Source organism: Salmo salar, chromosome 12 (assembly GCF_965601325.2).
Source record: "Salmo salar chromosome 12, fSalSal1, whole genome shotgun sequence".
NCBI classification, from domain to species: domain Eukaryota; kingdom Metazoa; phylum Chordata; class Actinopteri; order Salmoniformes; family Salmonidae; genus Salmo; species Salmo salar.
The window spans coordinates 50,827,334-50,843,603 of NC_138302.1; the positions used below are offsets into that span (position 1 = coordinate 50,827,334).

General features: G+C 40.4%; 1 protein-coding gene across 1 annotated transcript in view; it reads left to right on the forward strand.

The window, feature by feature from the left end:
- vstm2lb (V-set and transmembrane domain containing 2 like b) overlaps window positions 1-15,692 on the forward strand; it is a 79,356-nt gene extending 63,664 nt beyond the window's left edge. The window contains exons 2-4 of the mRNA XM_014132104.3: window positions 7,197-7,363; window positions 12,941-12,985; window positions 13,144-15,692. Of these exons, the coding sequence (XP_013987579.1) occupies window positions 7,197-7,363; window positions 12,941-12,985; window positions 13,144-13,458 (527 nt within the window). The 3' untranslated portion in view covers window positions 13,459-15,692. The remainder of the gene's footprint in view (window positions 1-7,196; window positions 7,364-12,940; window positions 12,986-13,143) is intronic.
- The last annotated feature ends 578 nt before the right edge of the window (window positions 15,693-16,270 follow it).

Below are 16,270 nucleotides of genomic sequence, written 5' to 3' on the forward strand. Positions count from 1 at the left end.
TTTTACGGGGGACTACATCATATGATGGTCTATTGCAGCCACCTATTTGGTGGGGTGAAAACAAGGAAGCTTTAATGCCAAAAAAAGGTATAAAAGGGGAAGGGTGAAAACATAATATATTACAAAAAACATAAACGAAACCAAAAATGAAACCAAAAAAATCCACTTTCTTTACACACTGTACACCTTGTCATGTTCTCTTGGTTGACAAATACTCACTATGGGCTGTAATGCATCCACTACCATCTCCTCAACCCAAGTGTCACTTGTTCTATCAATTATTTTGATTGCCCGCCCAAACTTTGGCCCCCTCAACCTCTTTTTCCCTTATAGGGCACTCCACAAACTCTGGGTCATGATCCCCACCACAATTGCAACACGGCCGTTCTTCACTCCGATTTTTGTTCACTCCACTCGTCTACACACACTTGAAACATGGCCAAATCCTTTACAGTTTTTACATTGTAGTGGTTTTGGGACAAATGCTCTTACCTCATATACCCTAAGTGCTCACTATCAAAAAAATCATATAACTGACATGCTTTCTTCCTTTTCTCCATCTACCATGCGGGTTAAGCGATGAGCACTAACCACACCTGGGATTCTCGATGCAAGGTTTTCCGCCTTAACTTCCCTCAACACCCTTGAGATAACTTCCGTCGACACCACTGAGATGACTCTCTTAACAGATTCCCAACTCCGGAGTTCGAAGCACGATACTTCAGATGACACGATTCTTGTGAGACCGCTGTCCTCGTCCTCTATTCCTCAGGCACATAATGAATTATTAGGACAAGCCCAGGTCACTGATTGATTGATTTCACATTTCCCGGAAAACGATTCACCCTCTTCATGACCCCAGATGGATCTCCCATATTTTTCCTTGTTAAAAAAATCGCAGCCCAATAAGAAATGAACCCTTGTCCGACGTACACTTATCATACCCTTCAAATTTCGACACCTTCTTCTTTTTCATTCCATTCTTCGACTATTACTGTTGTCTATTCATCTTCTCCAACTCTGCACTTCTCGTTTCAAATTTGACATCCACCATGATTCCGCATGGTCCTCGACCTATGCATGTAACCAAAATCTACAGGTGTTTACTTGGTTTTGCGCATGTGCCGGTGAAATAAATTTCAACGACAGTACCGGTGTGATGAGAACTTGTGCTCCATAAACCACACCCCAGTGGGCAGAGGCATGTTGCTTGTTCACTGGGACACATTTTACTACGAGAAAGACAGATAGCCCTCTCATTTTACAATGGTCTACCCTAGTTGACAAGACAGACCTGCTTGACATTCCCTCTCTTGTCGCCCTCTGTCCCTCTCTCTCTCCTTCTCACAAAGGAGGTTGCTCCCTAGCCACGAGCAGTGGAGCGTCGAGGACAGACTTGTGGGAGCTCAGTCAGTCAGTCTGTGCTGAACCTCCCTCCCGAAAGAAAATGTATTTTAATGAACACAATAGCATTTTCATTAGTTTATGCAACTGTAGGCTATATGTGCAAAAGAATAAACACTAAAACACCACAATTCAAATGTTAAAATCCATTAAATAAACAACATCGCAAGGACCATTCATTATTAATTTGTTAAGGGCAGGTCTTAAGGAATTAATTTATGAATTAAAAATGCATTTTAAAACAACAGAATGTCATATTTTGAGTTTAAATATATTACTGTGCTGTGAGTGTAGGAGTGCGTGTGGGGAGCGGATGTAATAGCAGTAATTCTGTCCCCAAAAGTTATTTTTTTAAATATAGCTCATTTGCCAGAGTTGTTTGGCAAGCATAGGTGATTTGGAAAGAACGGAGTGCAGGGTGTGCTAAATAAAAGGCACCACCCTCTTACGAACGATAACCAGGGACGCAGCCCAAATACAATACTTCGTAATCCCAAGAGGGAAAAACACAGATCCTCATAAACAACATACAACGCTGACAACAAACAATCCCGCACAAACCACAAACCTAACTAGCTAGCCTAAATACCCCTCCCCACTAACAACTAATACAAAACAGGTGCGTAACTAACCTAGGCCTAACTAACAGAACGTGAAACATAAATCAGTGGCAGTTAGTAGGCCGGCTACGACGACCGCCGAGCGCCGCCGAGCACCAGCTTCCGTAGGTGTCGTGACAGTGACACTGTAAGAGAATTAGCAAATGTCACTTTTTGGCACTCCATTTCATTTCCCTGCCTCTGTTGTCAATTCCAAACTGTGCTGTTTATCAGATTATTCATATACAATCTAACAATTGATAATATTCGGACCCACTGGACTAGAGTCAATTTAATGTTGTCTTTAGGCTAAATCTATTATTATATGTGTGAAATTAGTTTCGAAATAGTTTAGATTTTGTTTCAGTGGGCCATCATTAGCTGCAGATTCCTGACAGGCAGGGGGGAAACATTGATATGTCCTCTTAAAACTGCTTATAACACAAATTCTGTTTGTGTTATTAAGATTCTAACAACGATAGTGTGTTAGACTTCTTTAGCAAAAGTCAAGGACGGGTGGGACATAACTTTAAAAATGACAGAGTAATAAAAAAGTGCATGTGTTTTGAGTCAATATGATGCTCTCTGCTCTCCTAGTGTTAAATGGTTACATTTGTGGCCGCCTAGTCACTATCTCCTGGTCCCTGAGCCTAACATACTACCTCCTGGTCCCTGAGCCTAGTCACTATCTCCTGGTCCCTGAGCCTAACATACTACTTCCTGGTCCCTGAGCCTAGTCACTATCTCCTGGTCCCTGAGCCTAACATACTACCTCCTGGTCCCTGAGCCTAGCCTACTATCTCCTGGTCCCTGAGCCTAACATACTACCTCCTGGTCCCTGAGCCTAGTCACTATCTCCTGGTCCCTGAGCCTAACATACTACCTCCTGGTCACTGAGCCTAGTCACTATCTCCTGGTCCCTGAGCCTAACATACTACCTCCTGGTCACTGAGCCTAGTCACTATCTCCTGGTCCCTGAGCCTAACCTACTACCTCCTGGTCTCTGAGCCTAGCCTACTATCTCCTGGTCCCTGAGCCTAGCCTAGCCTACTATCTCCTGAGCCTAGCATAGCCTACCATCTCCTGGTCCCTGAGCCTAGCCTACTATCTCCTGGTCCCTGAGCCTAGCCTAGCCTATTGTCTTCGGTCCCTGAGCCTAGCCTACTATCTACTGGTCGCTGAGCCTAGCCTACTATCTCCTGGTCGCTGAGCCTAGCCTACTATCTCCTGGTTGCTGAGCCAGTGAGGTGTTGCCAAGCCTATTGGGATTATTACTGTTATAGGGCATTATGTTCCAGCCTCATAGTCTATTAATTACCGGCCTATGGTTTACTATGTGTAGGTCTATGTGAGTTGCATGTTAAATGCAAGAGTCATGGATTTACATAGGCCTATAAGACTATTTGGTCTGTAATGTTAGATGGTTTGTTGTGTGCTATCAATTACAGTCGGGTATACGATAGGTTATGTTTTTATGATGATTTAATGATGATTTGAGTGCCCAAATGTTGACCCTTCTCGCTTATAAATCGATCTGTGGACACCATAGTTCAAAATTGCTTACAGAGTAGTATAATTTCTGTGTGACATAGGATGTGAAATCTGAAACCACTTGAAGCTGGAATGTCCCTCTTAGCATTTCATTGGCTCTTCTGACTGTCCATCAACTCCTGTCTAAACCCTACATCACAGACACTGACAAAGCACATGCTTGCAATCCATATATCATAGTGCAGCAGGAGAGAGTGGTTTCATCACTGTAGCACATTTATAGCTATTCATCTAAAATAATTCCTACATTTTAAACAAAAAAACACTTTGTTTTTCACAGACGGGCAAGATTAATATGAGATGAGGTGAGTTCCTAACAAGTTCAAAGCTCTGTGAGACATTCACAGCGATGAGGGCAGGCATTTTGATCAAGAGAGACCATTTAGAAAATATGCAAATTTTCTCTTACACTAAACATAAGGTGAAATCTTATAGTTAGTAATTTTATCATTAGATTATACTATATTTATAAAGAATATAAGTAATTTCATGCCTTATTCATACCATTTTGTTGAATAGGAAATTCATAATATAAAATATTTTGTATTTTCATATTTGTATCATATTTGTACTGTGTACTTGAGCTTGTGTCCTCAAAAGTGACTACACCTCAGCAATTTATAACAATTTGTATCTGAAAGGTGAGATTTTAACCTTTCTTGGAATATGCAGCATTACTAGTTATTGTTTATGGCCCTCTCATGATAAATAATTACTTTTGGGAATTACGTAGATTGCATTTTGTTACATTTAGCTGTTTTAAAGGCACTGTTATCACCCTCTTCAGAGGAGCTTTATTTCATAGACTAAAGCATGTTACCTCTCGCACCCCCAGTCTTGCGCAATACTCGGTCTCTCTGGAAGATAGATGTATCCTATCATAATAAATACACTACTTTGACAGACAGCACCTCCCCTAGCCTACTCTCTACCCACCACGATACCTCGTATGGGTACGCTTTTCATGGTCAACTTTTCCTTTGAACCGTATTCCAGGTCGCAAGTTTTCAGTTCCCAACTTTCTTCCTTCCCACTATTCTCAGGCACGGCAGCAGCTGCTCCTTCCAGACCCTCCGCTATTTCTCCACGCTTCGACTCACACTTACTCTCTACAGCTTTCCCAATCTCCATTTCACTCCCTCTATGATCACAACTATCCAGAGGAGGCTGGTGGGAGGCGCTATAGGAGGACAGGCTCATTGTAATGGCTAGAATGGAATAAATGGAACGGAGTCATAAGTGGTTTTCATGTGATTGATTAGTTTGATACCGTTACATTATTCCAATCCAGCCATTACAATGAGCCCATCCTCCTATAGCTCCTCCTCCACTGCTACTATCAGAAGTAGAAGGATCAAGGAACTCAAGCATAGTTTTATTTTATTATTCATGAAAAGCAGGAGGTGTATAAACTTGAGATGCCGGTTTCCTTTTTGGAGATCTGCTTCCGATTTTCCGCCATCTTTTTTTGCTCGTCTTATCTTCGCATTAGTCATCGTGATCATTATTTTTCTTCTTGTCCTCCATCCTGCTCAAGTTCTCACTTTTCTGCTCATTTAGCAGCATTTTTCTGTAGTCCGCCCTGAGTAGATCTAGCTTGCTTCGTGGTATACCACTCAGGTTTTTATGAGAAGGACCCCATATAGTGATGAGGTGTCCTCAAACTTGCCTATTTTATGGTTCTAGACACAGGGAATTCAGAACACAGCCTTTCCTCTCAAGGTTAAAGCATTTGGCTGCTGAAGTACAGCAGTGTTTATGTACCTTTAACGTATTTACCATTTGCCCTCACCAAGAAGAGGTAATAGTTGAGTATCCCTTGGTAAATGGGCAGATGTATAATCATTTAAAATACATTTCAACCATGAGGTTTTCATTCCATCTTTTATGCATACTTTTAGCTATCTCTCGTATACTGTGCAAAATGTAATTGTCTTGAAACTACTCTGCATGATCTGTTTATTGAGAAACAATATTTGTGCAAGAATATAAAATAAACAAATAGGAGAAACTCACTTGTACAGGACAAAGCACTTACTCCCAAAATAACTCACCACTGTAAGTACATAGTCATATAAAATCAATATGGAGAGAGAGTGAGCAAGAGAGATCTTTATAGTAAAAAATGTGAGACTCAATGGGGTGTGATGAGTGTACAATCACACATGACCTCAGGCTTCTACGCTGTGTAGAGCAGGAACCTAATGTACTGAACATACATCTAGTTTCACCACACATTATTAACCACAATCATTAGTGTGATGATAGATCAAATGAAGATGGATCAAAATGATTGATGTGAACGAAATGAACCAGCTGTCATTGTCCTGAAGAGCTACTGGGGATGCAGGCCTTCGTTCCAGCCCAGCAATACCACACCTGATTTAACTTTGCATGGTCCAGATTGAAGATCATGATTAGTTGATTATTTGAAACAGGGGTGTTAATGCTAGGCTGAAGCAAATGCCGGCACACCATGAATGGGATTTGGAGACCCCTGGAATAGACCTTGATTTAATAGAGGCATGATACGGCGATAATGTGTATTGTGTTCTCTAAGCTTTTGTCATGCAGGGATGTTGGGACAATATTTTATCACAACACAAGACAAAGGCTGCTGTATGACAGGTGTAGAGTTTCCTTAATGTTTCTTTGCATGTTCTATGCACAAGGGGTCGCTGCAGGAGAGATGGGAAAACAATAGGCAGTCAGGAAGGATTGCGAAATGTAATGGACACAGAAATGCCTACAACACTTTTAATTATTTTCCGTAGGGGTATATCTTTTCAGGGTTAAATCACTTAGATAAGACACACATTTTCACAATCTTACTATCCATATCTATTGATGTAGTTATTTATTATGATTCATTTTGTACACATGCTTCTCATTACCTAAAGGACAACATCCTTAAAAAGCATGACTCAAAATGCAATTAGATGAGCCAGTCGAATTGCATTTGTCTGATACATCTGTAATGTCTTTAAGAATTTACTAAGACACACAAAACAGCTCCCAACAGCATACAAGAAAATCCCCTCCAAAATCCCCAAAGTGCCCTTCAACTTAATTATCTTCATCTGCCTGTTGTTTCTTGCTGAAGTTTTATCCTCATAGCAGATGGTGCATCTTAAACAACAACACATCGCTTAAACAGAATACCAGTGGCTACCTTATCTTTCAAAGACTTGTCTATAAGACTGAAGCTCTTGGTGGAGGAAGCCTTTGTGGTGGTGGTTATAAAGGATGATTAGTCCATGAATTAGCAATGTGTTTTAAGGGAGCTGTTAACAGGATGTAGCGATGGTCTAATAGCTGGATGTGTGGGGATAGATAGGGGATATGGGGGAGTGATGTCTTTGTTTGAGAGATGTCCCAGGCTACTTTAGCCCTCATTAGGTGCCAAATGGAAAACAAACGACTGAAACAGGGAGGGACTACCTGAAGATGTCCAATAAGAAACACTATTTTTAGTGTTACTGTTCTTTAGCAATTATTTTGCTAAGGTTTCACAGACAGGGACTTTTTGACCCTTTCGTGATTTAAAGGCACAAATATCTAAGTTTTATTTCCAGTGCTACCCCTGGTTGGTCACTTTTCGGGTGCATAAATGCTCAGTCTCTTCACTCTTTCTCCACTCAGCTCTCTTCACGGAGGTCCCTCATGACACCACAACGCATAGCGGTCAGGATGTGGAGATGGCCTGTTCATTCCGGGGAGCGGGACCCTCCTACTCCCTGGAGATCCAGTGGTGGTACATGAAGAACCACAGAGACTGGCCAGAGAAACCCGCCTGGACCTCCAATCAGGTGAGCCGCTGAGAGGAAAGTTACGGTTGGAGGGCGGGACTTGCCTTTTAAGGGGAGAATGTTTTTGGCCGTTGGGTGTTTGAGTGACACGTGAGTCAATGATCCGAGTTACTAGTCTGTGATATTTTCTTGTTTCATAAAAGAGTAGCCCTGTATCTGATTATCATTATCATCAATATTTGATTAATTCTCAGCGAAGATATTTATTATCTTTTAAATGTATTCTAAATGTACAGCAGTCGGGTTTCAGACCAGGTCAAAGAACTATCTCTGCTGCATCCACAGTTATAAATTATGTTAAGTGTATGGATAAAAAGCAACATTGTGCTGCCCTCTTCATTGACCTGTCAAAGGCTTTCGATATTGTTGATCACTCACTGCTAATTCAGAGGCTTTCCTCAAATTGACCTAGACCAGGCTGCATGTAACTAGTTAAGAAATACTATACAGATAAATCTCAATGTACAGTACATTCTGAAAATATTTAGACCCCTTGAATAAAAACATTTTTGGTGCGTTACAGCCTTATTCAAAAATTGCTAAAATAGTTTTTTCCCCCCCCCTCATCAATCTACACACAATACCCCATAGCAATAAAGCAAAAACTGTTAATTAGACATTTTTGCATTTTTGCTTTAGTTTTAAATGAACTGAAAAAGTATTATTTACATACATTTTCAGACCCTTTACACAGTACTTTGTTGAAGCACCTTTGGCAGCAATTACAGCCTTGAGCATTCTTGGCATAACACTACAAACTTGGCACACCTGTATTTGGGGAGTTTCTCCCATTCTTCGCTGCAGATCCTCTCAAGCTCTGTCAGGTTGGATGGGGAGCGTCGATGCACAACTATTTTCAGGTCTCTTCAGAAATGTTAGATCAGGTTCAAGTCGGGGTTCTGGCCCAGCAATTACAGCCTTGAGTATTCTTGGGTATAACGCGACAAACTTGGCACATCTGTCTGTATTTGGGAAGTTTCTCCCATTCTTCTCTGCAGATCCTGTCAAGCTCTGTCAGGTTGGATGGGGAGTGTTGCTGCACAGCTATTTTCAGGTCTATTCAGAAATGTTCGATCAGGTTCAAGTCCGGGTTCTGGCTGGGCCACTCAAGGACATTCAGAGACCCTTTGAGTTGATGCCAAAGGTTCCATTTTGTCCTCATCTGACCACAACACTTTCACCCAGTTGTCCTCTGAATCATTCAGATGTTCATTGGCAAACTTCAGACGGGCATGTATATGTGCTTTCTTGAGCAGGAGGACCTTGCGGGCGCTGCAGGATTTCAGTCCTTCACGGCATAGAGTGTTACCAATTGTTTTCTTGGTGACTATGGTCCCAGCTGCCTTGAGATCATTGACAAGATCCTCCCATGTAGTCCTGGGCTGATTCCTCACCGTTCTCATGATCATTGCAACTCCACGAGGTGAGATCTTGCATGGAGCCCCAGGCCGAGGGAGATTGACAGTTCTTTTGTGTTTCTTCCATTTGCGAATAATCGCACCAACTGTTGTTACCTTCTCACCAAGCTGCTTGGCGATGGTCTCGTAGCCCATTCCAGCCTTGTGTAGGTCTACAATCTTGTTCCTGACATCCTTGAAGAGCTCTTTGGTCTTGGCCATGGTGGAGAGTTTGGAATCTGATTGATTGATTGCTTCTGTGGACAGGTGTCTTTTATACAGGTAACAAACTGAGATTAGGAGCACTCTCTTTAAGAGTGTGCTCCTAATCTCAGCTCGTTACCTGTATAAAAGACACATGGGAGCCAGAAATCTTTCTGATTGAGAGGGGGTCAAAGACTTATTTCCCTCATTAAAATGTAAATCAATTTATAACCGTTTTGACATGCGTTTTTCTGGATTTTTTTGTTGTTATTCTGTCTCTCACTGTTCAAATAAATCTACCATTAAAATTAAAGACTGATCATTTCTTTGTCACTTGGCAAACGTACAAAATCAGCAGGGGATCAAATACTTTTTTCCCTCACTGTATGCTGTTCTCTAGAGTGCATAAAAATAAGTCTGATTTAAGCATACGTACAGTGGGGGAAAAAAGTATTTGATCCCCTGCTGATTTTGTTCATTTTCCCACTGGGAGCCTGGCGATCCGGCTGAGGCATGAGAGCCTGACGAGCCGGTTGAGGCAGGGAAGCCTGGCGATCAGGTTGAGGGATGAGAGCCTGTAGCAGTTCCTGGACCCTTCGTCATTAATTTAATTTAAAAAAACACTCCCTGTTGCTTCCCTTAGGTGAGGTGTTATTCTGTAACAAGTTTGCTGAGAGTCGGGAAGCAAGTTCAGGGAGTGAGTGTTTTATTAAATAAAATAAAGACGAACCACAAACGCACCGACATGAAAACAGAGTCAATAACACCTGAGGAAAGAACCAAGGGGAGTGACAAATATAGGGAAGATAATCAAGTAGGTGATGGAGTCCAGGTGAGTATCATGAGGCGCAGGTGCGCAAGACGATGGTGCGGGATAATCAGCAGCCTGATGACCTAGAGGCCAGAGAGGGTGTATATGTGACACTGTGCTTACAAATATATGGGCATCTGGATAGATTAAAAGCTGTCTTTTAAAAAGCATGTTGATGAGTTAGTTAATTAAGAAGTTGAGAATAAAGATGGGCTTCTTCTATAGAAATAGGTCTTGCCTCTCGCTAAATAGTAGAAAGCAGATTATTCAGTCGATGTTCCTATCGGTCCTACACTATGGCGACATCATGTATATGAACACAGCAGCCACTTCATTAACGCCATTAGATGCAGTTTACCATTGCACACTCCACTTTATTACGGATGACAGTTTTAGTACTTATCACTGTATTCTCTACCAGAAAGTTGGTTGGCCCTCTTTGATGTCACATAGATTGATACATTGCTAAGTTTTCATTCCTAAAGCCCTTTTACAAAAAGTCCCACTGTACCTAACATCATTACTAAACTTTAGACATACGAGTTACCACATCCGGTCTCAGGGATGGCTAATTCTGGAAATTCCTTTGATCTCTATTGAGTTAGGTAAATCAGCTCTTAGTTTTCTTGCATCTTATTTGTGGAACACTTTTTTAAAGGTTCTGGTGCCTCTAGGGCAATTCAGAAAGCTGATTGAGGACCTTATTACTGATGAATGTGTTTGTTTTTTATGACCGTGTTTTTCTTGCATTTTTGCATGCATTTTGTATTTATATTTTGTTATGTGTATTTTATGTAATTTATGTAATTCATGGCTCATCTGTAAAGGAAACCTTGGTCTCAGTATGACTCCCTGATAAAATATAGGTTAAATAAAATAAATTAAAAAATGGAAAAAACATTCATTAAGCCCACATGGACTTTGTTAACACACTATTACCATAAATATAGATAATGTTCATTACTGTTGACAGAACTGAATCGACTGAATCCACATTTGTCTATAATACAGCACACAGAGGAAATACATTACCCGCAGCCCTTGGCATTGGAAATAATATATAATTGCTGATTAGCATTTTACTAGCGCTGTGGGATGAGGTTGACTATTATAACTTAGGGAAACTTAAACCCCCTGCTGTGACGCTAGACACTATAATTGGCACTAAGGAAGGAATAGATTTTCCAAATCTCTGTTCAATGCATAATGCATACCTATGCCCCTAAGAGCATTAACAACTTCATAGTTAAGAACACTATAATAATATGGAAGAAAATGAAACATATTCTACAAGAACCAATATCACTCCCTAAAAATACAACCTTATGGAACAATCCTTGGATAGGTTTTCAGAATAAATTGGTCCAAATGTAAAACTAAAGACATAGAAACCATAAATGAATTGGTAACAGGAAATACATGTATCTCCATGACAGAATAAAAAAATACATTTTGGACTGACCAATGTATATAGTTTCAAATACATGCAATTTAAAGGTTAAATATCACAAAATGACGATTTGAAATATTTTGGACACCAGAGCAATCTTGAGGGAATCTTATTTGAGTCAAAAAAGAATGTTCATATGATAGGGAAGATATACTGTACAAAACCTTGTAGAGAGCATATCCAACTGACAATCTCTTAGAAAAAAACCCAAAAAACTATTGGAACCAAGACTTAAAAAGAACTGATGTTGGCACAAGATGGGGGGGGGGGAAGTTGGAGCATAACTAATGAAATTACAGTTAACGAAAATGTACGATTAATCTAGTATAAACGAATGTATAGAATTTATTGTACAAGAGACAAAATTCACAAATTAGCACAACAGCAGAGTCATGTCTTAAGTGTAAAACTAATAATGACTCAATAATCCATGCTTTCTGGGAATGCTATGAAGCCCAAAAGTTATGGGTGGAGCTAGAAAGTTGGCTGTCAGAACTATTACAATGTAAACTTATTTGAATCTGTCTGTCTGCATATTTCAAGACATAAACACTGATCTTGAAAAAACGTATACTAAAAACTTGGAAATCAATCAATCCGCCATCATTAACACAATGGAAAGATCTAATGATTTATTATTGTAATATTGAAATGGCCTGCAGGTCTGGGCAAATGAGATGTATCCATCCGTCTGTAAGTTGTTGTTTGTATATATAAGTTTGTATCTGGAGTGAAAGAAAAGACAAATAAAATATTATTTAAAAATAATTAATACCTTCCCCTCCCCAACTTTCCCAGATAGCCTCTTCAATTGACGCCACGAAATAGCTAGCAGACATAACAACAAAACATATATTAGACTACCCAGTGTGGATAGGAACTAGTTTATTTGAGCACAGTGCTAAAGGTTTTGAATTGCAGATGTGCGTAAGCAAATATATGTACGCAGTATCGCATTCCACTGGTTCAGGTGGTGTCACGTCCTGACCAGTAAAATGATAATTTGTCATGGTAGTATGGTCAGGGCGTGGCAAGGGGTGTTGTTTCTGTGTGTTTTGGGGTTTGTTTGTTTCCAGGGGATATGTTCTAGTTTTCTTTTTCAATGTGTGGCCAAGTATGGCTTCCGGTGTCTTTCGTTGTCTCTGATTGGAAGCCATACTTAGGCAGCCTGTTTTTCCTGTGTTTTTGTGGGTGGTTGCTTTCTGTATAGTCTGTGTACCTTGCAGAACTGTTGATTGTCGGTTTGTTGTTTTCGTTTAAGTGTTCACTCTCTTTAATAAATTACGAAGATGAGCACTATACCCGCTGCGTTTTGGTCACCTTTCATCGACGCCTGTGACAGATGGTGGAGTCTAACACATTTTCATTTGTTGATTGTCTGACGTTTGACATATTTGAAAGTATGTTGACATATACGGTATATGCTATATATATATATATATATATTTACCTTTATTTTAACAGGGAGTCATGCTGAGATCAAGGTGTCTTTCACAGATGAGCCCTGTATACACATCAATATACATCAATATACAATCTGCACATCAATAAACATCAATATACACATCAATATTCACATCAATACACTAAAAGCAAAACACAATCATAGAAAAACATGTGAAGTCATATTTGATTATATCTCAATTGATACTGTATGTCACTTGCTAATGTTATTTCAGCCATATGCCTGACTTATTTTAATAAATTCCTTATAGGTGGTGCCAATGGAGGAGATGTCTAAGGATGCCACCAAAATAAGTGTGAGGAGACACATGTACAGTATACAGTACTGCACTGTAAACTAAATGGACTCTTAACTAAACATGATTAACTCATTATTAACCTAATTACTTCTGTTGAAACCCAGGAATATGAATCATATTCATATGACTCACAAATACATGATCTCCTGCCACAGGTGGTGAAAGTGGCTGGGAGCAACATCTCCCACAAGCTCCGTCTCTCCAGCGTCAAGCAGTCAGACGAGGGCACATACGAGTGCCGTGTCATCGACTTCAGCGGCAGCGTGGCGCAGCACCACCGCGTCCGGGCCTACCTCCAGGTGGAAGCCGAGAAATGGCTGGGCCACGGGTCAGCAGACACCCAGCCCCAGGAGCCCCGACACAAGGGACAGGGGAGCCAGGTGCACCCCCACCAAACACAGGACTGGGAACTGAAGAGGCGATCGGCCGATGACAGCACAGCGGACTGCACTGAGAGCTGTGTGCTCTAGAGTTTGGTTCTGTGTCCAGATAGGAAGAACAGGAGTGCATGTTCCCGATAATCTTAAGAAGGATGATTATATTTACACCAGCGGAGGCCTGGACAAAAACTGCTTAATTTATAAGTTCGTTTATGAATCGATTTGTTTGGTTGTTTGTTAATCTGAGATTTGTTTCTGCTTGTTTGAATTCGGATTGTCACAGACCACCAGAGGGCATGATCGTGTTGTCTTGGTTCTTAATGTAATGTTATTTCTCACTGTCTTTGTTAAATGCTTTGTCCATGATTTCTGACTCTGGGGTTGTGATGTGTGAAGATGAGGGTGTCGTTGGGTGGAAAGGATGCAAGGAAGGCCTGTATCTCAATAGTCTCAAGTATCTTCCTTCCTTTGTCTCCTTTCCTTAATAAGCACTGATCTGAAATGAATGGAAAGGACAGAGCAATATATACTTTCGGGCTCCTGAGTGGCGCAGCGGTCTAAGGCACTGCATCTCAGTGATAGCGACATCACTACAGACCCTGGTTTGATTCTAGGCTGTAACACAACCGGCCATGATTGGGAGTCCCATAGGGTGGTGCACAATTGGATTCCTGCATCATCCAGGTTAGGGTTTGGCCAGGGTAGACTGTCATTGTAAATAAGAATTTGTTCTTAACCGACTTGCCTAGTTAAAAGGTTAACTAAAATACTGAACAAAAATATAAACGCAACATGCAACAATTTCAAAGATTTTATTGAGTTACAGTTCATAGAAGGAAATCAGTCAATTTAAATACATTTATTAGCCCTAATCTATGGAGTTCACATGACTGGCCAGGGGCGCAGCCATGGGTGGGCCTGGGAGGGCATAGGCCCACTCACTTGGGAGCCAGGTCCACCCACTGGGAAGCCTGGCCCAGACAATCAGAATGAGTTTTTCCCCACAAAAGGGCTTTATTACGATCCCGCAGGTGAAGAAGCCAGATGTGGAGGTCCTGGGCTGGTGTGGTTACACGTGGGCTGTGGTTTTGTGGCCAGTTGGACGTACTGCTAAATTCTCTAAAATGATGTTATGGCTTATGGTAGAGAAATTAACATTACATTCTCTGGAAACAGCTCTGTTGGATATTCCTGCAGTCACCATGCCAATTGCATGCCCCCCTAAAAACTTGAGATATCTTTGGCATTGTGTTCTGTGACAAAACTGTACATTTTAGAGTGGCCTTTTATTGTCTGTGTAATGATCATGCTGTTTAATCAGCTTTTTGATATGCCACACCTGTCAGGTAGATGGATTCCTGCTCTTGGAAAATAATAAATGCTCACTAACATGTAAACAAATTTGTGCACATCATTTGAAAGAAAGACGCTTTTTTTGCATACAGCATGAATCATTTCTGGGTTCTTTCATTTCAGCTCAAGAGAAATGGGGCCAAAACTTTACATGTTATGTTTACAATTTTGTTCAGTATAGTAGCTACCAACCCAGGTATTTCTGTACATGAAGTTATGAATTAGAGGAAGTGATTCAGGAGTATTTAGACCCCATAGTTCATCGAAAGATACATTTTGCTCTCCGTGACATACACTTTGAAATACCTTGTTTCTTAATGGTCTTTAATGGAAACGTATTCCAAAAAAAGCTGCAGTATTTACATGTAAATAACAATTTAATTGATCAAGCTCTGTGAAAGGACTTTGAAGGTTGTTCTTTGGTTTGTACCTACATTTTGCTTTGATGTTTTGTAAAAAAAAAATCTTGATCGAAATGTGTAACTTTCTAAACCACATCTAGAATATCCAACGTAAACCCAAACATACATGTATGCCTTCATCACATTGAATAAATTGTATATTATCTCCACACCGTACACACACACACACACACTTTTCCTATCAGCACAACACAATGTACTAAGTGCTAATTAACCAAATGAATCATTGCACACTATGGGCCAGTTTCCCAGCCCCAGATTAAACCTAGTCCTGGACTAAAATGCATTTTTAATGGAAATTCTCCATTGAGAATGATTGTTAGTCCAGAACTACGCTAAATCTGTGTCTGGGAAACCTGCCCTGAGAATATGTTAATTCTAGCTTTTTTGTCTCAACTAACGCCGGGTCTTTTTTTGTGCAATTATTTCGTCAATGGAGTTAAAATGACAAGCTATGTTTTTTTTAAACTCTTCTCATCCTCCTCTTCTTGACTGTATTTGTTCTTCAATCTAAGTGATGCTGTTTGATAGCTATTCTGTTAAATACATTGATTTGATGGAGAAAAAAAAAACCTTGGTCTTTGGAATTCTTTTTTATTGTTCAGTTACAGGACTACGATGTCTGCGTGATCTCCTGTCAGAGAAAAATTGTATCACAAAAAATCGAAACGTTTCATCACGATAGTTGATTAAACAGTTGTATATCAATGGAGGTATTGAATGCACAACAGGGCAATGGATGCTTCTGTTCTTTTACATCTGCTTTGCTGTGATCAGGAATCTACCAGAAAATACTTTGAAGCATCTACAGTATCAATATACACTGAGTGTACAAAACATTTAGCATCTACAGTGTCAATATACACTGGGTGTACAAAACATTAAGAACACCCCCCCAGAACAGCCTTAATTCGTTGCACCGTAGGCAGTTCTTGACTCCAACCTTATTGATGTCACTTGTTAAATCCACTTCAATCAGTGTAGATAAGGGGAAGGTACCAACTACAGATAAAATGAACTCACCAGTAGTGTTCAGTGCAGAGAACCTTGTGTTCCTCAGTCGACGGTTTGTCCTGTTTTTTTCCTCTCAATAATGAAAAGGTAACAAGGTGTATGAAAGTAATGTA